Raw genomic sequence first — 24,420 nt, forward strand, 5'->3', positions numbered from 1 at the left:
AGGAATCATAATGGCGTCTGCTGTGGGCTGTCTGTAGGTGGGGGCGCAACTTGTAGGAGCTATGGCGACAGCGGTGGCCATCTTGCAAATCCGCCTTCTTGGATTTGCATTGTGTGTTTCAAATGTAGAGGGGCTCACGTAGCACATAGTTTTCGACTGCCTCTTTCTCAGGTACACACATATGAAATCTGTTTTAAGATATATTAATTTGTGCAGGAGTTATGGCCTGTTCAGGTTTGAAACTACAAGGAATTGATCAAGTCTCTTTATTGTTACAGGTGATCCACAATGGCATTACACGGCAGAAACACACAGAAATTGTGCTAATGAGTGTTGTGTTAATGAGTAGTGGACGAAGTACCATAGTGATTACTGCTGACTTCAATGCCCGGTATCCTGAGAGGCCAGTATCCGAGTTATTGGACAAATTTCGAGAAACGGGTTCTGTGGTGGATACGCCACGCAATGGACATCCGGGAACAGCCACCGACGAGGGGGCTGCAACAGAAATTGTGGAATCGTCTGTGAAAATTCCACATCACTGTATGCGCCGTTTATCAGCAATATCCAGTGTCAGTCAGGTTTCAATGCTGCATGTGTTGCACACACGTCAATGACACCCGAAAAGTTACAGCTGCAACATCATCTCTCGGACGGTGACCCTGATCGGCAGGTGCAGTTTGCAGAATGGGCTCTGGATAAGTGTAACATGAATTCAATTTCATACGACATGTGTCCCCTCCATGAACCATGGACCTTGCCGTTGGTGGGGAGGCTTGCGTGCCTCAGCGATACAGATGGCCGTACCGTAGGTGCAACCACAACGGAGGGGTATCTATTGAGAGGCCAGACAAACATGTGGTTCCTGAAGAGGGGCAGCAGCCTTTTCAGTAGTTGCAGGGGCAACAGTCTGGATGATTGACTGATCTGGCCTTGCTGTGCTGGTACTGCGAACGGCTGAAAGCAAGGGGAAACTACAGCCGTAATTTTTCCCGAGGACATGCAGCTTTACTGTATGATTAAATGATGATGGCGTCCTCTTGGGTAAAATATTCCGGAGGTAAAATAGTCCCCCATTCGGATCTCCGGGCGGGGACTACTCAAGAGGACGTCGTTATCAGGAGAAAGAAAACTGGCGTTCTACGGATCGGAGCGTGGAATGTCAGATCCTTTAATCGGGCAGGTAGGTTAGAAAATTTAAAAAGGGAAATGGATAGGTTAACGTTAGATATAGTGGGAATTAGTGAAGTTCGGTGGCAGGAGGAACAAGACTTTTGGTCAGGTGAATACAGGGTTATAAATACAAAATCAAATAGGGGTAATGCAGGAGTAGGTTTAATAATGAATAAAAAATAGGAGTGCGGGTAAGCTACTACAAACAGCATAGTGAACGCATTATTGTGGCCAAGATACACACAAAGCCCATGCCTACTACAGTAGTACAAGTTTATATGCCAACTAGCTCTGCAGATGATGAAGAAATAGATGAAATGTATGACGAGATAAAAGAAATTATTCAGGTAGTGAAGGGAGACGAAAATGTAATAGTCATGGGTGACTGGAATTCGTCAGTAGGAAAAGGGAGAGAAGGAAACATAGTAGGTGAATATGAATTGGGGGGAAGAAATGAAAGAGGAAGCCGCCTTGTAGAATTTTGCACAGAGCATGACTTAATCATAGCTAACACTTGGTTCAAGAATCATAAAAGAAGGTTGTATACCTGGAAGAATCCTGGAGATACTAAAAGGTATCAGATAGATTATATAATGGTAAGACAGAGATTTAGGAACCAGGTTTTAAATTGTAAGACATTTCCAGGGGCAGATGTGGACTCTGACCACGATCTATTGGTTATGAACTGTAGATTGAAACTGAAGAAACTGCAAAAAGGTGGGTATTTAAGGAGATGGGACCTGGATAAACTGACTAAACCAGTGGTTGTAGAGAGTTTCAGGGAGAGCATAAGGGATGAATTGACAGTAATGGGGGAAAGAAATACAGTAGAAGAAGAATGGGTAGCTCTGAGGGATGAAGTAGTGAAGGCAGCAGACGATCAAGTAGGTAAAAAGACGAGGGCTAATAGAAATCCTTGGGTAACAGAAGAAATTTTGAATTTAATTGATGAAAGGAGAAAATATAAAAATGCAGTAAATGAAGCAGGCAAAAAGGAATACAAACGTCTCAAAAATGAGATCGACAGGAAGTGCAAAATGGCTAAGCAGGGATGGCTAGAGGACAAATTTAAGGATGTAGAGGCTTTTCTCACTAGGGGTAAGATAGATACTGCCTACAGGAAAATTAAAGAGACCTTTGGAGAGAAGAGAACAACTTGTATGAATATCAAGAGCTCAGATGGCAACCCAGTTCTAAGCAAAGAAGGGAAGGCAGAAAGGTGGAAGGAGTATATAGAGGGTTTATACAAGGGCGATGTACTTGAGGACAATATTATGGAAATGGAAGAGGATGTAGATGAAGACGAAATGGGAGATAAGATACTGCGTGAAGAGTTTGACAGAGCACTGAAAGACCTGAGTCGAAACAAGGCCCCGGGAGTAGACAACATTCCATTAGAACTACTGATGGCCTTGGGAGAGCCAGTCATGACAAAACTCTACCATCTGGTGAGCAAGATGTATGAGACAGGCGAAATACCGTCAGACTTCAAGAAGAATACAATAATTCCAATCCCAAAGAAAGCAGGTGTTGACAGATGTGAAAATTACCGAACTATCAGTTTAATAAGTCACGGCTGCAAAATACTAACGCGAATTCTTTACAGATGAATGGAAAAACTAGTAGAAGCCGACCTTGGGGAAGATCAGTTTGGATTCCGTAGAAATGTTGGAACACGTGAGGCAATACTGACCTTACGACTTATCTTAGAAGAAAGATTAAGAAAAGGCAAATCTACGTTTCTAGCATTTGTAGACTTAGAGAAAGCTTTTGACAATGTTAACTGGAATACTCTCTTTCAAATTCTGTAGGTGGCAGGGGTAAAATACAGGGAGCGAAAGGCTATTTGCAATTTGTACAGAAACCAGGTGGCAGTTATAAGAGTCGAGGGGTATGAAAGGGAAGCAGTGGTTGGGAAAGGAGTGAGACAGGGTTGTAGCCTCTCCCCGATGTTATTCAATCTGTATATTGAGCAAGCAGTAAAGGAAACAAAAGAAAAATTAGGGAGTAAAATAACTGATGATGGTCGAAGTAGAGAGGATATAAAATGTAGACTGGCAATGGCAAGGAAATCGTTTCTGAAGAAGAGAAATTTGTTAACATCGAGTATAGATTTAAGTGTCAGGAAGTCGTTTCTGAAAGTATTTGTATGGAGTGTAGCCATGTATGGAAGTGAAACATGGACGATAACTAGTTTGGACAAGAAGAGAATAGAAGCTTTCGAAATGTGGTGCTACAGAAGAATGCTGAAGATAAGGTGGGTAGATCACGTAACTGATGAGGAGGTATTGAATAGGATTGGGGAGAAGAGAAGTTTGTGGCACAACTTGACTAGAAGAAGGGATCGGTTGGTAGGACAATTTTTGAGGCATCAAGGGATCACAAATTTAGCATTGGAGGGCAGCGTGGAGGGTAAAAATCGTAGAGGGAGACCAAGAGATGAATACACTAAGCAGATTCAGAAGGATGTAGGTTGCAGTAGGTACTGGGAGATGAAGGAGCTTGCACAGGATAGAGTAGCATGGAGAGCTGCATCAAACCAGTCTCAGGACTGAAGACCACAACAACAACAACGACATGTGTTGCTCAGTCATGAAACTAATTGGTTCAAATGGCTCTGAGCAGTATGGGACTTCTGAGGTCATCAGTCCCCTAGAACTTAGAACTACTTAAACCTAACTAACCTAAGGACATCACACACATCCATGCCCGAGGCAGGATTCGAACCTGCGACCGTAGCGGTCGCGCGATTCCAGACTGTAGCGCCTAGAACCGCTCGGCCACCCCGGCCGGCTTGAAACTAATTATTATGTGCAAGGAGAAGTAATGAAACAGAATCATCGTTCCTGGTCAGATGCAAATCCCTCTTGGGTGGATCCTTGTAAAGATTTGTGTGTCCGCTGTGTGTTGATGAACCTTGAATGGCGGGAGGGGGGGGGGGGAGTGGAAGTATCTTAACATGCTCAGTGATTATGTGCTGCCAACGCTGTTGAATTCGCAGTATAATTTCCCAATCTTCTTCCAACAAGACAGCGCACCTCCCCATTATGCTACTGAAGTCAGACGGTTTCTGGATAAACAGTTTGGAGCTCATTGGATAGGTAGTAGGGGGTGGGGGGGCTGTCGAATGACCACCACAGTCCCCTGATCTTACACCTCTTCACTTATCTGTGGGGACATTTGAAATGAATTGTGTATGAGGTAAACATCAATAATGTAGCCCATATCTACCAGTGTATTGAGGAGGCGCATGCCTCTGTTGACCGACAGATCCTGCGACATATGCAGCAGGACTGGCAAAAAAGACTGTGTGTCCATCGCAATAGAGGTCAAATGGTTCAAATGGCTCTGAGCACTATGGGACTCAACTGCTGAGGTCATTAGTCCCCTAGAACTTAGAACTAGTTAAACCTAACTAACCTAAGGACATCACAAACATCCATGCCCGAGGCAGGATTCGAACCTGCGACCGTAGCGGTCTTGCGGTTCCAGACTGCAGCGCCTTTAACCGCACGGCCACTTCGGCCGGCAATAGAGGTCAAGCTGAGAGTATGCTGCAATGCTAACTCTGACAAATGTCATAAACTTTAACAGGTCATAGCTCCTACGCCAATAATGATATCTTAAAAGAGATTTCGCACGTGTATTCCTAAGAAAAAGGCAATTCGAAATTATGTGCCACATGACCCCCTTCCCATTTGAAAAACGTAAACCAAATCCAATATGGCGGCTTTCAAGGTGGCCGTCGCTGTCGCCATAACTCTTATAAACTGCGCTCCCACCTACATACACCCCAAACGAGACGCCATTTGATTCCCCACATCGTTCGACTTTTCTAGGGATGTATCCAGATTTTTGCCTCACCCTGTACAGAAAATGAGAACAGACGCACGATTCTCGTTTCAGCGACTACCGGGCGCGCAGAGGCGGCGCCAGTCACCTGCTTGCTGCTGCGGCCGTGCGGCGACGGCGCCGGCGCGGCCTTGCTGCAGGGCCTGGTGGACTTGCAGAACTTGACGCCTGCGGGCCGCGGCAGCCCCTTGCAGCTGGCCTCGGGCACCACGGCCGGGTCATCCTCAGGCCGCGCCGCCTGCCGCACGCACTCGACGCGCCTGCGCGCCATGCCCACGCGGAACACGCAGCCCGAGCACCGGCCCCACGTTGCCGCACGCCACCTGCGCCGTCAGCCGTCTCTGTAGGCCACCAAGTCCTAGTACGCCCTTGCTTTTGAGCAATTTGGGAAATCCACTGGCAAAAGAGCAATCGAACTTCAAGTAGTAGTGATAACAAAGCTCGACCACAAGAGTAGCGTATGGTGCATTTTTCAGCCCATACAGTCCGCAATGACCAAGACACCAGGCGATTATAATTAAAGTGCAGCTACTCACAGAGGTTCTCACATGTGCCGGTGTTAAGTTGTAGCCAGCACACCGGGAGGTGAAGAGGTTGCGAGAAGATCGATAGAGGCCAAAGAAACACTCGCAAGAAACTCACCGCCAACGCCCTCTCGGCTGCCAATATTTAGATCGCCGCCGTGGACCAGAGGGCCAGTCAGTTCCAGTCTGTCTTCCAGTAAGTCACCGAGACATCAGTCGCAGCCCAGTCACTTGCAGTTGCAGACAGCTCATAGCGACCAGAGTAGTGTACATAGAGGACTTGTACTTCACGAGCAGTGAGGCTAATGTGGTCTATAAATGTAAATGTCGTGTGACTAGGGCCTCCCGTCGGGTAGACCGTTAGCCAGATGCAAGTTTTCGATTTGACGCCACTTCGGCGTCTTGCTCGTCGATGGGGATGAAATGATGATGATTATAACAACACAACACCCAGTCCCTGAGCGGAGAAAACCTCCGACCCAGCCGGGAATCGAACCGGGGCCCTTAGGATTGACATTCTGTTGCCCTGACCACTCAGCTACCGGGGGTGGACACGTGGTCTATTACGGAGAGCTTGTACCACAACACCTAGACTATCTTAAGTAATTACTATCTTAAGTAATTTTCTATTCTTGTCAATAAAGAACCCAGTTAATATACCGGGTGATCAAAGAGTCAGTATAAATTTGAAAACTTAATAAACCACGGAATAATGTAGATAGAGACGTAAAAATTGACACACATGCTTGGAATGACATGGAGTTTTATTAGAACAAAAAAAACAAAGTTCACAAAATGTCCGACAGATGGCGCTGGACAGCAAAACGTCAGTGACTGCTACCGTGACGGGTGAGAGGTACGCCGATATGTTACAGAATCGCATCATCCCCAGCCTGGCTGATAAACACGTGCTGGAACGTACGATGTTTATGCAGGATGGCGCTCCACCCCATATTGCTAGACGCGTGAAAAATCTCTTGCGCGCGTCGTTTGGCGATGATCGTGTGCTCAGCCGCCACTTTCGTCATGCTTGGCCTCCAAGGTTCCCAGACCTCAGTCCGTGCGATTATTGGCTTTGGGGTTACCTGAAGTCGCAAGTGTATCGTGATCGACCGACATCTCTAAGGATGCTGAAAGACAACATCCGACGCCAATGCCTCACCATAACTCCGGACATGCTTTACAGTGCTGTTCACAACAATAATCCTCGACTACAGCTATTGTTGATGAATGATGGTGGACATATTGAGCATTTCCTGTAAAGAATATCATCTTTGCTTTGTCTTACTTTGTTATGCTAATTATTGCTATTCTGATCAGATGAAGCGCCATCTGTCGGACATTTTCTGAACTTTTGTATTTTTTTGGTTCTAAGTATGTGTGTCGATTTCTACCTCTGTATCTACATTATTCCGTGATTTATTCAGTTTTCAAATTTATAGTGATTTTTTGATCACCCGGTACACGTGCAGTTCGTATTATAGAAAGAGGATACCGGCCACCAACCAACATTCCTTGCTTCCCTTGGTACAAGCCTACTGTGACAACGAGACTACACAAAATCGTATGGCAACGAAACTTAGTGCATATGCTAATATGTTAACGAGGAAACGATTTACTCTGGAAAACAAGTTAGTTCCACCGCGAGACCACGAGCTGTGGTCATCTGATGCGAATACCATACATACAGCAATACTCCAGAAGAGGGCGGGCAAGCGTACTGTAAGAAGTCTCTTTAGCAGACGTGTTACATTTTCTAAGAGTTCGGCAAATAAATTACAGTCTTTGGTCTGCCTTCCCCACAACATTAGCTATGTAATCGTTCCAATTTAAGTTATTCGTAAATGTAATCCCTAAGTATGTACATGTTTACGGTCTTTATATTTGAGTGATTATCGTGTAAGTAAAATTTAGTGGATTCTTTTTAGTGTTCATGTGGACGACTTGACACTTTTAATTATTTAGAGACAAGTACCCCTTTTTGTACCTAACAGATATCTTGTCTAAATCGTTTTGCAGTTCGTTCTGATCATCTAACGACTTTACATGATGGTAAAGACAGCATCATCTGCAAACAATCTACGAAGGCTACTCAGATTGTCTTCCAAACCGTTTATGTAGATCCGAAACAGCGGAGAGCCTATAACACTTCCTTGGGAAACGCCAGATATTACTTCTATTCTACTCAATGACTTTCCCCTGTTGTTGTGAACTGTGATGTTTCTGACAGGAAATGAAGAATCCATTCACAAATCTGAGACGCAATTTGATTAGAAGGCACTTGTGAGGAACGGTGTCAAAAGCCTTCCGGATATCTAGAAATATGGGATCAATTTGACGTCTCCTGTCGATAGCTCTCATTACTTCTAGAGAATAAAGACCTAGTTGTGTTTCAAGAGAATGTTGCCTATTTTTCAATAAATCGTTTTCTTCTACTCGCCCAAGCTTCGATATCTCGCCATATTCGGTACTCAGATGCAATGAGCGTAGCAGACGCCGCTCTCTATCGGGTCCCCAGACGATGTGTCTAGAACAAGTGCTCTCCTCTAAATCTCGTGCTGAACTGTTCTCCACCATGTAGCAATACGAAGAGTGTTTTCCGCTGTCTCCTGAGCCAAAGTGTATTCTTCTCCCACACAGAGTTCTTTTTCCACTCTACAAGACCGCGAAATTCTAATGCACCAATGGAAAAGGTTCTGTAAAAGTCTGTACCATGTTATTTTTGTCAACAAGACAACTATCTCCCCTCATACATCGATACACGCAATTCGTAAAGAATTCTGAGTTACTGTCCCACTCCACAGCTAAATTTGTTACTTCAGCCAATGCACTCGCCTTTATGTCCACATTTCTCAGAAGCTACTGCCCTTACTTTTCCTACTCTATTTTTTTTTATATTTACTCAATAGAAGTCATACAACTGTTTCGGCCAGACGTTATTCACCCTACGTAAAACGACGACGAAATGTCGGCTCAAAGAGAAAATAATTCCTATTCACAACGTGACACGGAACGCCAAGATCTTTATCTATCACTGGCAGCCTCTTGCACAGCGATGCCGGAATCCGACTTTTTGGCACAAAAAAGGGTTCCTCTGAAGTGTGTTATGGCCGGATGGCCCAAACTGTAAAAGCAGACTATTCGCAAGTGCAGGTGTTTTCCACCCGACGTTAATGACTTCTTTGAAAGTAGCTGTGGATTCCATACTACGCTGACCGCATTATGCGAAAAACTGCAGGGATGAGCACTTGCAGAATCCAGCAGTAACGATGACTTGGACGCTGGCCGGTACATGCTCTGGGCGGTCGCCTCACCTCGGGTTTTCCTCTGAAAAGGCAGACTACAGCCTCCAAGGGGTCGTTCCGCACATCTAGTCACTACTCTGGCCCACTGCGTGCAGCCTGGCACATCACGTGCCAAATTAAACTACAGAAAAATGAAAGACAAAACAGCCACCAGTGACGAAAAGGCGTTAATATACAAGTAGACGACTTATTCCTGGCAACCAGTGACATTATTAATTACAGGCGTTAACCACACACATCAAAAAAGTTGTGCATCACCTCGGTTCCGAGAGTTCCGGAACCTGCGTGGACAACTGGAATAGAGATCAACATTAACATCATTTCCGCCTTTTTTATTGCTCATGAAAACCACACATTGCATGGTTTACCACCATTCAGCGAGACATTCAGAGATGGTGGTCCAGATTACTGTACACACCGGTACCTCTGATACCCAGTAGCACGTTCTCTTGCACTGGTGCATGCCTGTATTCGTCGTGCCACACTATCCACAAGTTCATCAAGGCACTGATCGTCCAGATTATCCGACTCCTCAACGGCGATTCGGCGTAGATCCCTCAGAGTGGAAAATTTGGAAATTTGTGGTAATGTCTTATGGGACCAAACTGCTGAGGTCATCGGTCCCTAAGCTTACACACTACTTAATCTAACTTTAACTTACGCTAAGGACGACACACACACACACACACCCATACCCGAGGCAGGATTCGAACCTCCGACGGGGGAAGCCACGCGGACCGCGGCAAGACGTCTCAGACCGCCCTCAGAGTGGTTGGTGGGTCACGTCGTCCGTAAACAGCCCTTTTCAATCTATCCCAGGCACGTTCGATAGGGTTCATGTCTGGAGAACATGCTGGCCACTCTAGTCGAGCGATTCCGTTATCCCGAAGGAAGTCATTTATTCACAAGATGTGCACGATAGAGGCGCTAATTGTCGTCCATGAAGACGAATGCCTCGCCAATATGCTGCCGATATGGTTGCACCAACGGTCGGAGGATGGTACTCACGTATCGTATAGCCATAAGGCGCCTTCCATGACCACCAGCGGCGTACGTCGGCCCAACATAATGCCACTCCAAAACAGCAGGGAACGTCCACCTTACTGCACTCGCTTGACAGTGTGTCTAAGGCGTTTAGCCTGACAGGGTTGCCTCCAAACACGTCTCCGACGATTGTCTAGTTGAAGGCATAAGCGCCGGCCTCTGTGGCCGAGCGGTTCTAGGCGCTTCAGTCTAGAACCTCGCTGCTGCTACGGTCGCAGGTTCTAATCCTACCTCGGGCATGGATGTGTATGATGTCCTTATGTTAGTTAGGTTTAAGTACACTCCTGGAAATGGAAAAAAGAACACATTGACACCGGTGTGTCAGACCCACCATACTTGCTCCGGACACTGCGAGAGGGCTGTACAAGCAATGATCACACGCACGGCACAGCGGACACGCCAGGAACCGCGGTGTTGGCCGTCGAATGGCGCTAGCTGCGCAGCATTTGTGCACCGCCGCCGTCAGTGTCAGCCAGTTTGCCGTGGCATACGGAGCTCCATCGCAGTCTTTAACACTGGTAGCATGCCGCGACAGCGTGGACGTGAACCGTATGTGCAGTTGACGGACTTTGAGCGAGGGCGTATAGTGGGCATGCGGGAGGCCGGGTGGACGTACCGCCGAATTGCTCAACACGTGGGGCGTGAGGTCTCCACAGTACATCGATGTTGTCGCCAGTGGTCGGCGGAAGGTGCACGTGCCCGTCGACCTGGGACCGGACCGCAGCGACGCACGGATGCACGCCAAGACCGTAGGATCCTACGCAGTGCCGTAGGGGACCGCACCGCCACTTCCCAGCAAATTAGGGACACTGTTGCTCCTGGGGTATCGGCGAGGACCATTCGCAACCGTCTCCATGAAGCTGGGCTACGGTCCCGCACACCGTTAGGCCGTCTTCCGCTCACGCCCCAACATCGTGCAGCCCGCCTCCAGTGGTGTCGCGACAGGCGTGAATGGAGGGACGAATGGAGACGTGTCGTCTTCAGCGATGAGAGTCGCTTCCGCCTTGGTGCCAATGATGGTCGTATGCGTGTTTGGCGCCGTGCAGGTGAGCGCCACAATCAGGACTGCATACGACCGAGGCACACAGGGCCAACACCCGGCATCATGGTGTGGGGAGCGATCTCCTACACTGGCCGTACACCACTGGTGATCGTCGAGGGGACACTGAATAGTGCACGGTACATCCAAACCGTCATCGAACCCATCGTTCTACCATTCCTAGACCAGCAAGGGAACTTGCTGTTCCAACAGGACAATGCACGTCCGCATGTATTCCGTGCCACCCAACGTGCTCTAGAAGGTGTAAGTCAACTACCCTGGCCAGCAAGATCTCCGGATCTGTCCCCCATTGAGCATGTTTGGGACTGGATGAAGCGTCGTCTCACGCGGTCTGCACGTCCAGCACGAACGCTGGTCCAACTGAGGCGCCAGGTGGAAATGGCATGGCACGCCGTTCCACAGGACTACATCCAGCATCTCTACGATCGTCTCCATGGGAGAATAGCAGCCTGCATTGCTGCGAAAGGTGGATATACACTGTACTAGTGCCGACATTGTGCATGCTCTGTTGCCTGTGTCTATGTGCCTGTGGTTCTGTCAGTGTGATCATGTGATGTATCTGACCCCAGGAATGTGTCAATAAAGTTTCCCCTTCCTGGGACAATGAATTCACGGTGTTCTTATTTCAATTTCCAGGAGTGTAGTTCTAAGTCTAGGGGACTGATAACCTCTGATGTTAAGTCCCATAGTGCTTTGAGCCATTTGAAGGCATATGCGACACTCATCGGTGAAGACAACGTGATGCCAATCCTGAGCGGTCCATTCGGCATGTTGTTGGGCCCATCTGTATTGCGCTGCATGGTGTCGTGGTTGCAAAGATGGACCTCGCCATGGACGTCGGGAGTGAAAGTTGCGCATCATGCATCCTATTGTGCACAGTTTGAGTCGTAACAGGACGTCCTGTGGCCGCACGAAAAGCATTATACAACATAGTAGCGTTGCTATCAGGGTTCCACCGAGCCACAATCCGTAGGTAGCGGCCATCCACTGCAGTAGTAGCCCTTGGGCGGCCTGAGCGAGGCATGACATCGACATTTCCTGTCTCTCTGTATCTCCTCCATGTCCGAACAACATCGCTTTGGTTCATTCTGAGACGCCTGGACACTTCCCTTGTTGAGAGCCCTTCCTGGCACAAAATAACAATGCGGACGCAATCGAACCGCGGTTTTGACCGTCTACGCATGGCTGAACTACAGACAATATGAGCCGCGTACGTCCTTCCAGGTGGAATGACTGGAAATGATCGGCTGTCAGAAACACTCCGTGCCGCGCGGGATTAGCCGAGCGGTCTCTGGCGCTGCAGTCATACCCTGTGCGGCAGATCCCGGCGGAGGTTCGAGTCCTCCCTCGGGCATGAGTGTGTTTGTCCTTGGGATAATTTAGGTTAAGTAGTGTGTAAACTTAGGGACTGATGACCTTAGCAGTTAAGTCCCATAAGATTTCACACATTTGAACATTTCGAAACCCTCCGTCTAATATGCATGGTTGTTTACATCTTTGGGCGGGCTTAGTGACATCTCTGAACAGTAAAATGGACTGTATCTGTGATACAGTATTCACAGTCAACGTCTGTCTTCAGGAGTTCTGGGAACTGGGGTGATGCAAAACATTTTTTGAGGTGTGTATTTTATTAAGTGACTAGCTTAGTGCCCACTGCTTTGTTCGCGTTTGCGTGGTAATTACAACAAAAATAATTTTATGTAAATATATTAGGCCTACTGAAAAACTAGGGTAATAAAGTGCCGTTTAATTTTCTAAGCAATTCTGAAAAAGCTGATTTGTCGTGGTGACTGTAAAATAACATATATTTCTTTATTCCTAACCGAAAAATCTAATTCCAATTTTCATAGATTTAGTTTTTAAAATGTTTTAATATATACAAACATTTTCATAAAAGTTTTCGTCTCCTATTCCACCCCCCTGAGAGCTGAAACATCTATTTTTTTTTATTTCTAACCGAGAAGCCAAATACAAATTTTCTTAGAGTTATCTTCAAAAACGCTTGCGTGATCAAATGTTTCCGCAAACACTGTCTTCCCCCATTCACCCCCTTAGCTATTCAGTTTCCAAAAACGTTGAAACACGTAATTTTTTATTTCCATCCGAGGAGCCAAATACACATTTTCATAGATTTAGCTTTAGAAATGCGTTAGTACTTCTTTAATTATGATACATTAAAAGAAATTCACCCTCAGTTTCACCCCTTTACGGGTTGAACTTTCAAAAATGCCGAAACCCATATTTTTGTACTTATGACCGAGAAACAAAACACCAATTTTTTTACTTCGAGGTTCAAAATTGCCTTAATAGCAACATATTTTCAAAAAAATCTTTCATCCTCTGTTTCATCACCATTGGCAGGAATTTCGAAAATCCTTTCTTAAACGATGCCTATATTATAAGATTAACGTTCACTCCATATTTCAAGTTTCTGTCCTTAGCTGTTTGGACTGGTAAATGATGAGTCCGTCAGGCAGCGCATTTACTTTTATACAGAAACAGACTGATCTGTATCTCGATCATCAGACACAATACAAATCCTGCACTCGTCGGTGAAGGGCACCCGACGGCCATTGCTCCAGGTTCCAACACAGGTGTTTACTTTGCAACCACCTTCGTCCACCATAATGCTTGTTTGTTTTGCTTTTTTCTTTTTTTATTGTTTTTTACTGTCGCTTGTAATGGTCGTCTGTAGGCCAAATTGATCGTGTGACGGCTGTTGCATACTGTCTGGTTCAGTATGCCCATCGCAATTGTCTCCAAAAAGGCAGTGCACAGCTCTGCAGCATTCTCCTCGAGGTACCTACAAGCTGTAATTTATAGGCAGAGACCATCGGCCGATGTCGTTGACCGTGGGCGACTAACATGAGACCACCATGAGGCAGATGCATTTTTAGCCCCATTACGCAAGTAGTTTTGAAGCAGCCTTTTATGTGGTCAAAGTGGTATTGAGGAATAATTTTGCGATAAAAAATAGAACTCAGAGTCATGAGGGCAATTTGAAACTTTTGTTGAGTTCACATGAAATAATGTAACCACGTTGCTTTTTAATTACAGTGATTGAAACACAGGATACCACAACATTAGTCTACTGAGTTCCACAAAGGCGTATGGGAATACTTGCCTGCTTCCAAAATTTGTGCCGTGGTGGTTGCTCTAGAATAGAAAAAGAAGAGTGCTGAGGCTTCAAAAATTAATTCTAATACTGTTTTCCATTTTGCTTGTTAATAGATAGTGGAAACCTGCCAATTTTATGAATCGCTTCCATAAGTATCATTTTGAGGGTCACAAATCTGTGAGTAAAGTGAAGCATTTTTTCGTGAACGGTTCAGTTTAAAATTAAGCAAAGTCTCAAAAGTAGCAAAGGAAAGTAGTATCGACAATTTATTTATGCCAGAGAGGCTAAAGTATTCACACACACACGCAGGTATATACGGTGTCAATTCTTAAAATTTCTTAAACTAGAGACAGAGCTCAATAAACAAGTGATTTAGATGCTACGGCAAATACATGTGACTGGCTGATCATTGGACTAAGAAAGGATGAGACAGTCACTCTGTGACACACTAAGAACTCCAGTGTATCGTAGACTAAACCCCCCCCCCAAAAAAAAAGTATTAATTTTCAGTGCGTTAGGGTCTGCAGCTGCGATGAATTTTTTTTTTTGACTGGTTTCTTGAAGCCTTCAGCTGCCAATTTCTTCATTTCCTGTACGATTGTACAATTTCAGCCTTAGGCCATTTTCAAGAATTTTATGGATGATTTTTTGGTAACACATTATGTCGTATACGTCGTTGCTCCTACGACATCATGTTACACTCATCATGGCCATGAGCATAACATAATGTCATAGGAGCAACGACGTATATGATATAATCTGTTACCAAAAAATCATCCGTAACGTACTTGAAAATGACCTAAGGCCGAAATTGTACAATCGTACAGGAAATGAAGAAAATGGCAGCTGAAGGCTTCAAGAAACCAGTCAAAAATGTTAATATCTTTGCTCCACTTGTCTTACTGTCAGCCGTTTGTTTATGCGCAATATCATTTTGGGGTTGGTATGAGGTACACCACAGCCAGATAGTTGGTTACATCGACAGCAATGTATTGTCCCTCACTGTCAGCCGCTCCCCTTCCCACAATTTTATACCTTTTTGTCCCAACAGTGAAATGATAGCTGGTAAGGAAATGGCACATAGTGTCACATTAGGCTCCTCCTAGGGCCCCCTTGGATGCCGCATATGCTAGATAACTTATCTCCTCGAACTCCTACATGCCCTGGTACCTATCAAAGTGATAGAAAACTTCTTCTGTTGCAGTGCAACGAGCGATTTGCATATGTGTTGGAAAATTTTCTCTGCTGGATATATTATTTATAACGCTTATATGGCACTGAGGGAATCTGATCAGATGGGAAATTTCTTCTCTTGACGTCGCCTCATATGCTCCAGTATCTATCCATGGCGTAGAGACTGAGACTTTGGTTGGTCCTAAATATTTAGTGCATAGCGACACGTTTTGATGCCGCAGCCACATAAGTTTGTCGTGAAAAGCAATTCCCAGAAATCTCGCTGATTCTTAAATTATGGATTTAATATTAGTATCATTAAGTGTTGGTGTTATGTTATAGGCTAGTCATTTGTGCAATAAAACCACTTGTCTAGTATCAAAATTTGTCAGTAAGATTGGTCAATCTTTCATTAACCTTACAATTTCTCTTGACAGTTATATACTTTTTCAATGAGCGCATTAAGCATCCTGATGTGTCTTTGCCCGCTTAATCCAGTTTCTCTCTGCACATAGTTGGTCACTGTAATCAATATTGAATCTAACTTAGTATGAGGTAAAATGTTTTTTAATTTCACGTGTGCTAGGCAGAACTGTTTGTTCAAGAAGGCTTTATGTTTGTATTTTTCACGAACTGCTCCTCTCACCCACCACTGTTCACTTTTTTATTTAACGCGTTTCACCACCTCTACAGTTGCTTAATTTTTACGACTAGCTTAGAGCTCGCTGCTTTGCTCGCACAGACTGTTTGGCCTTCAGAGAATTTGTTTTTATTTAATCGAATTTTTTGTTCACAAATTACAATACCTTCTAAGCTTTTCATGTTAATTAAGACCATATAAGCACAATCTTTTTCGAATGTGCTTCTGATCAAAAAGTGATTCTGGTAGCTAGAATCCAAAGTTTTTCTTAATCATGCCTTTTGCGTTCTTCTGGAGATATTTCCATAGCAACTTTCATCCCCTAAGAAATATTTCTTTATATCTAACCGAGAAGTGAATTACCAGTTTTAAAAAAATAGCTTTAAAATTTTTTATGTATGCAAATATTTTCTTAAAAATTTTCTTTCACTTCTGAACTTCCTTCGAGATTGAATTTCCAGAAACACTGAAACACTTTTTTTTCTAACCCAGAAGTCAAATACCAGTTGTCATAGATGCAGCCCTAAAACTCCTTTAGCAGTTATTTAGTAATTACTTACTTTCAAAAAACTTTCACCCATTATTTTATCCCCTTAGTGGTTCTTCTTCTTAAGTTGCCAATCCTAAGATTGATTTGCAGCAGCTCTCCATTCAGTGCGATTGTCGGCCAGCCTCTTCAATTCCGTGAAACTTCCGCATCCTAGGTCCTGCATTATCTGGCTTATGTACTTTCTTCTAGGTCTGCCTCTTGCCCTTTTGCCCTCCACAAGGCCTTCCGTTATAGTGTGGAGAAAACTTTCATGTCTCAGAATGTGTCCCATCCATATATCTCTCCTCTTTTTGACCGTCTTCCAAAGAACTGGAACTTCCTCCGCTCTCTGCAGGACTTCTTCATTTGTCATCCTGGCCGTCCATGGAATTTTTAACATCCTTCGCAGACACCACATTTCGAATCCTTCAATCCTTCTTCTTTCGTCCTCTCCAAGTGTCCAGGTTTCGCTGCCGTAGAGAAGCACACTCCCAACAAAGGTCTTTATTAACCGCTTCCTTAACGACAGACTTATCATATTTGATGTGAGGAGTCCTTTCCTTTTATAGAATGCAGTCTTTGCCTGATTTATTCTACTTATTACATCTTTCCTACTACGACCATCTGATGTGATTCTGCTTCCCAAGTAGACAAAGTCTTGTATTTCTTTCAGCTTCTCTCCATTCAGCCTTATATTCGTAATTGCTTGATTATTTTGTTTGCTTGCAACTAAGATTTTTGTTTTTGACTTATTAATTTTCATGTTGTACCGTGTAGCAAGAGTGTTTTCCATTTCCTCCAACACTACTTGTAATTCTTCCTCATTTTCCGCTTGGACAGCAATGTCATCCGCAAAACGCAGTATATCAACTATTTTTCCCTGGATCCTGATTCCATTAGCTTGTCCTAACTTTTCTCTGACCTCGTCCATTGCTTTCTGTATGTACATACGTGTTTAAGCATTTCCAAAAATGGTTAAACACGTATTTTTTATTTTCTAATTGAGAAATCGAATACCAGTTTTCGTAGTTCTAGCTTCAAAATTCCCTTAACAGCGACATACTTTCAAAAAGCTTTCCTCAAATATTTCAACCCCTTAGCAGTGGAATTTCTGACAATACCTTCTTAAACGACGCGAATTGTATAAGACTTACAGTCTTACCAAACTTCACGTTTCTATCCTTAGCGGTTTAGGTTGGGCAATGAGGAGTCAGTGAATCAGTCTGACTCTACGTCACCCCCTTAGGGATTGAGTTTACGAAAACTGTGAAACAGGCTCTTCTTCATCTCTAATCGAGAAGCCAAACGACAATTTTCAAAGATTTAACGTTAAAAACGCTTTCCCAATGGAAAATTTTCATGAAACATTTCACCCCCTTTTTGACCCCCTTAGGGATTGCGTCTCGAAAAACAGTGGCACGGATTGCATCTCGAAAAACAGTGGTAGGCGTACGTTTTATTTCCAACAGAGAAGCCAAATACAAATTTTCACATATTTAGCTTAAAAAATGTTTGCACAATGAAATATGTCCATAAAAACTTACATCCCCCGTTTCATCCCCATAGGGACTGAATTTCCAAAAATAGTAAAACAAATTTTTTTAATTTCTAACTAAGAAGTCAAATTTAAATTTTCTCATATTTAGCTTTAAAAATTCTTTCATGATAAAATATTTTCATAAAAATCTCATTCCGTATTTCACCCTCTTAGGGATTCAATTTCCAAAAACACTGAAAGACGTGTTTTTTTTATTTGTAACCGAGAAGTCAAATAGGAGTGTTCATATATGAAGCTTGAAAATACTTTAGTAGTTCTGTAATAATGATATATTTTCGAAAAAAAGGATTCATCCACTATTCCACCCACATAGGGTTAAATTTCGAAAAATGCTGAAACACATATTTCTATATTTCTGACCAAGAAACTAAATACATATTTCGCAGGTCTAGCTTCAAAACTGCCTTAACAGCGATATTAAAAAAACCTTCATTCCCTATTTCACCCCCATAAGGCTGGAATTTCGAAAAATCCCTTATTAAACGACGCCTACATTGTAAGATCCACACCTTCTCCAAATTTCAAGTTTCTGTCTTTAGCGGTTTGGGCTGGGCGATGATGATGAGTCAGTGAGTCAGTCGGTCAGTCAGGACATTGCTTTTTACATACAGAGATCACGTGTTTAGGTGCCAGTTTCTTAACTACACACTGTTTGCTGAATTTAATATTTTCGATGGTTTTCATCAGCTTCATTTTTCTTCGTTGGTACACCAGCACGAATACATAGTTTCACAAATTAGGTAATGTCTTGAACATATCTTTTGTATCCAGAATGAAATTTTCATTCTGCAGCAGAGTGTGCGCTGATATGAGACTTCATGGCAGATTAAAGATGTTGGGTTGGCTGAAGAGCCAACACCGTGTTACTAGAGGAGGCCGAAATGCACACGTTTTAGCTCACGCAGACTGGCGTGAGAAGGGAAGAACTATACTGACGTGAGGTCTGGAACATGACAAGGAATTAGAATTCAGAAAGCGGACGTAGCTAGCTTGACACTTAACTTTAATCCACTAATGATGAGCGTCGCTCTTGACGGTACATGATTCACAATATTATCTGTTCAGAATACATTCAAAGGCTATGCTAAACTGTCGTCTCGGCAAACGAGAGCGTATGTAGTAAGTGAACCATCGCTAGCAAAGTCGGCGGTACAACTGGGGCGAGCGCTAGGGAGTCTCTCTAGACTAGACTTGCCGTGTGGCGGCGCTCGGTCTGCAATCACTGATAGTGGCGACACGCGGGTCCGACGTACACTAACGGACCGCGGCCGATTTAAAGGCTACCACCTAGAAAGTATGGTGTCTGGCGGTGACACCACAAAAGATGTCTGCCGGACTGAGACTCGAACTCGAGACCTTTGTCTTTCGTGGGCAAGCACTCTACAGACCGAGCTTCTGTGAAGTTTGGAAAGTACGAGACGAGGTACTGGATGAATTGGTGTGAGGACGGGTCGTGAGTCGTGCTTGTGTAGCTCAGTCGGAAGAGCACTTGTCCGCGAAAGGCAAGGGTCCCCAGTTCGCGTCTCGATCTGGCACACAGTTTTAATCTGCCAGGAAGTTTCATATCTTTTGAATGTTTTTTTTGCACCTTTAAAATGCTGCAGTCGAATATGTTCTGACTGCCTGCTAGTTTTTCACTTCCTGCCAGCAACAATGAAGAGCTTTTTGTAACTGGCCCCTGCGTAGCATGAAGCTGTATCAAATGTCCGTCCGTGTCTACGCAGCGCAGTCTCTCCCTAACGCCCAGTGGCACGTGCGGAGCTGCTACTGGCGGTAAGACCCGTCCCCAGACCACACCTGATCTTGCACGACTGCTCGTTGCAGACGCGGCTGCGCGGCGCCGGTTTGTCCTCGGCGGTGCAGGACTGGTCGCTCACACGGCCAGCACCCTCCTCCACGCACACCGGCTCCGCCACCTGTCAACACCGACGCCACTCAAGATGCAGACACAGCAGGAAGCGCACTGCTGCTCATCACTAACAGTCCACAAGCTGTAAATGTGAATGGTGAATGACACTATAGTACACAACGCGAGACTGAATGTCGCCTGGTGGCGTTGCGGGAGCTTGACGCATTACGAAAGGTACTCAGGGTGTCTCAAGAGGAATGGTCGATATACAGGGATGTTACAGGAACGCTCACTTGAAGAATAAAATTTCACGTGCATCTGTACAGTATTTCAAATGGTTTCCGAGACAGGACACATTTATTGTACTTTGTTATTTATGATATTGTAGGCTTTAGACACAACTAGGTAGAATCACACGTAACAAAAAGAATGCAAACAATCGTGTTGAATAATTCAAACAATGTTGGAAAGGTAGAAAAGTTTAGTGACTGGGAAGAGACCACAAAGGAAGTCCCACGTGCTTAGTTTTGCGCCCACTCCTTTTCCTACGACAGAGATATGTTCTGAACAAAGTGGACGAATGCAACAAGTTAGGTTGGGCTAAAATAAAACGTCAAAGAGGTTGGGTGGGTAAGATACATACGTGTATACCATCAGCCTAGAAACAAATGTACGAGGGCATGCTGAAATGCACTGCCTCCATATTTATGTGAAAATAAACGTTTTAAATGAAACAGAATTTATTAATGTTCTACATATTTATTCTTCATGTCTATATATTTATTTCACCTGGTCATGCTGGCGACGAACACATTTCTTCAAATAAGAGCAGACACTTTGAAAGTCACTACATTCAAGTGATAGTAAATCTCTCTATTCTAACCAGCACTTTTTTTTCACGTAAAACACTTTGAAAGTCACTATGTTCAATGGACACTAAATCTCTCTATTCTAACCAGCACTTTCGTCAGTTCAGAGGCGATCTCTACGGTACGTTCCTACCAAATAGTCCTTCGCCCTGACTGTTAATGCTCAAATACAGGGTGGACCTTTGATAGTGACCGGACCAAATGTCTCACGAAATAAGCGTCAAACGAAAAAACTACAAAGAACGAAACTCGTCTAGCTTAGATGGCGCTGCCATAGGTCAAACGGATATCAACTGCGTTTTTTAAAATAGGAACCCCCATTTTTTATTACATATTCGTGTAGTATGTAAAGAAATATGAATGATTTAGTTGGACCACTTTTTTCTCTTTGTGATAGATGGCGCTGTAATAGTCACAAACGTATAAGTACGTGGTATCACGTAGCATTCCGCCAGTGCGGACGGTATTTGCTTCGTGATACATTACCCGTGTTAAAATGGACCGTTTACCAATTGCGGAATAGGTCGGTATCGTGTTGATGCATGGCTATTGTGATCAAAATGCCCAACGGGCGTGTGCTATGTATGCTGCTAGCTATCCCGGACGACATCATCCAAGTGTCCGGACTGTTCGCCATATAGTTACGTAATTTAAGGAAACAGGAAGTGTTCAGCCATATTTAAAACGTCAACCACGACCTGCAACAAATGATGATGCCCAAGTAGGTGCTTTAGGTGCTGTCGCGGCTAATCCGCACATCAGTAGCAGACAAACTGCGCGAGAATCGGGAATCTCATAAACGTAGGTGTTGAGAATGCTACATCAACATCAATTGCACCCTTACCATATTTCTATGCACCAGGAATTGCATGGCGACGACTTTGAACGTCGTGTACATTTCTGCCACTGGGCAAAAGATAAATTACGGGACGATGACAGATGTTTTGCACGCGTTGTATTTAGCGTCATTCACCAACACCGGTAACGTAAACCGGCTTAGTATGCACTACTGGGCAACGGAAAATCCACGATTGCTGCGACAAGTGGAACATCAGCGACCTTGGCGGGTTAATGTATGGTGCGGCATTATGGGAGCAAGGATAATTGGCCCCCATTTTATCGATGGCAATCCAAATGGTGCCTTGTATGCTGATTTCCTACGTAATATTCTACCGATGTTACTACAAGATGTTTCACTGCATGGAAGAATGGCGATGTACTTCCAACATGATGGATGTACGGCACATAGCTCGCGTGCGGTTGAAGCGGTATTGAATAGCATATTTCATGACAGGTGGGTTGGTCGTCGAAGCACCATACCATGGCCCGCACGTTCACCGGATCTGACGTCCCCGGATTTCTTTCTGTGGGGAAAGTTGAAGGATATTTGCTATCGTGATCCACCGACAACGCCTGACAACATGCGTCAGCGCTTTGACAATGCATGTGCGAACATTACGGAAGGCGAAATACTCGCTGTTGAGAGGAATGTCGTTACACGTATTGCCAAATGCATTGAGGTTGACGGACATCATTTTGAGCATTTATTGCATTATTGTGGTATTACAGGTAATCACGCTGTAACAGGATGCGTTCTTAGAAATGATAAGTTCACAAAGGCACATGTATCACATTGGAACAACCGAAATAAAATGTTCAAACGTACCTACGTTCTATATTTTTATTTAAAAAACCTACCTGTTACCAAATGTTCGTCTAAAATTGTGAGCCATATGTTTGTGAATATTACAGCGCCATCTGTCACAAAGCGAAAAAAGTGGTCCAACTAAAACATTCATATTTCTTTAGGTACTACACGAATATGTAATAAAAATGAGGGTTCCTATTTAAAAAAACGCGGTTGATATTCGTTTGACCTATGGCAGCGCCATCTAGCGGGCCAACCAAAGCGCCATCTGGTTTCCCCCTTAGAGTTAGATAAGTTTCGTTCTTTGCAGTTTTTTAGTTTGACTCTTATTTTGTGAGATATCTGGCCCGGTCACGATCAATGGACCACCCTGTGTATGTTCAAAATAAATGCTCGCCACAAAAGTGGAAATAATAGTCAGCACTTGTCTCGTGGATTTATAATTATCACGGACGACACACTTACAGTTATTTTAGTAAATTCTAAGAGATCCAGGATGGTGTACAGTCCTCGCGAGTTCACTATCAGTTATTACAGAAAATACGCGTTTTGTCAGAGCCCGTCTGTGACGTCATCCGAGGCAGAGCGCGATCCGACGTTTAACAGATGTGACTCTACCAGTGGCTAAATGCAAAGTGAACCTTTTCCGTGCCTCTCGGGCTGTATTTATAAATGTGCCGCAGCGGACGGCAGGATTCGGACCTGCGACCGTAGCAGTCGCGCTGTTCCAGACTGTAGCGCCTAGAACCGCTCGGCCACTCCGGCCGCCATACCTTAAATAGAACTTGTACTGGATGTTATTACTATTATGGTCCTAAAATGTGGTATAGCTATATTATTCAGTAGATTTTATCATGTGCAGTAACCAAAATTTTCTATCCTTTAAATTACATACACTCCTGGAAATGGAAAAAAGAACACATTGACGCCGGTGTGTCAGACCCACCATACTTGCTCCGGACACTGCGAGAGGGCTGTACAAGCAATGATCACACGCACGGCACAGCGGACACACCAGGAACCGCGGTGTTGGCCATCGAATGGCGCTAGCTGCGCAGCATTTGTGCACCGCCGCCGTCAGTGTCAGCCAGTTTGCCGTGGCATACGGAGCTCCATCGCAGTCTTTAACACTGGTAGCATGCCGCGACAGCGTGGACGTGAACCGTATGTGCAGTTGACGGACTTTGAGCGAGGGCGTATAGTGGGCATGCGGGAGGCCGGGTGGACGTACCGCCGAATTGCTCAACACGTGGGGCGTGAGGTCTCCACAGTACATCGATGTTGTCGCCAGTGGTCGGCGGAAGGTGCACGTGCCCGTCGACCTGGGACCGGACTGCAGCGACGCACGGATGCACGCCAAGACCGTAGGATCCTACGCAGTGCCGTAGGGGACCGCACCGCCACTTCCCAGCAAATTAGGGACACTGTTGCTCCTGGGGTATCGGCGAGGACCATTCGCAACCGTCTCCATGAAGCTGGGCTACGGTCCCGCACACCGTTAGGCCGTCTTCCGCTCACGCCCCAACATCGTGCAGCCCGCCTCCAGTGGTGTCGCGACAGGCGTGAATGGAGGGACGAATGGAGACGTGTCGTCTTCAGCGATGAGAGTCGCTTCTGCCTTGGTGCCAATGATGGTCGTATGCGTGTTTGGCGCCGTGCAGGTGAGCGCCACAATCAGGACTGCATACGACCGAGGCACACAGGGCCAACACCCGGCATCATGGTGTGGGGAGCGATCTCCTACACTGGCCGTACACCACTGGTGATCGTCGAGGGGACACTGAATAGTGCACGGTACATCCAAACCGTCATCGAACCCATCGTTCTACCATTCCTAGACCGGCAAGGGAACTTGCTGTTCCAACAGGACAATGCACGTCCGCATGTATCCCGTGCCACCCAACGTGCTCTAGAAGGTGTAAGTCAACTACCCTGGCCAGCAAGATCTCCGGATCTGTCCCCCATTGAGCATGTTTGGGACTGGATGAAGCGTCGTCTCACGCGGTCTGCACGTCCAGCACGAACGCTGGTCCAACTGAGGCGCCAGGTGGAAATGGCATGGCAAGCCGTTCCACAGG

General features: G+C 45.0%; 1 protein-coding gene across 1 annotated transcript in view; it reads right to left on the reverse strand.

Annotated features, from left to right (window-relative positions):
- Positions 1-628: 628 nt before the first annotated feature.
- LOC126199629 (A disintegrin and metalloproteinase with thrombospondin motifs 7-like) overlaps positions 629-24,420 on the reverse strand; it is a 583,524-nt gene continuing 559,732 nt past the window's right edge. Inside the window, exons 20-22 of the mRNA XM_049936555.1 lie at positions 19,774-19,892; positions 5,087-5,348; positions 629-694 (exon numbers count right to left, since the gene is read on the reverse strand). Coding sequence (XP_049792512.1) covers positions 629-694; positions 5,087-5,348; positions 19,774-19,892 — 447 coding nt within the window. The remainder of the gene's footprint in view (positions 695-5,086; positions 5,349-19,773; positions 19,893-24,420) is intronic.

The sequence above is a fragment of the Schistocerca nitens genome, chromosome 8 (genome assembly GCF_023898315.1).
Source record: "Schistocerca nitens isolate TAMUIC-IGC-003100 chromosome 8, iqSchNite1.1, whole genome shotgun sequence".
NCBI classification, from domain to species: domain Eukaryota; kingdom Metazoa; phylum Arthropoda; class Insecta; order Orthoptera; family Acrididae; genus Schistocerca; species Schistocerca nitens.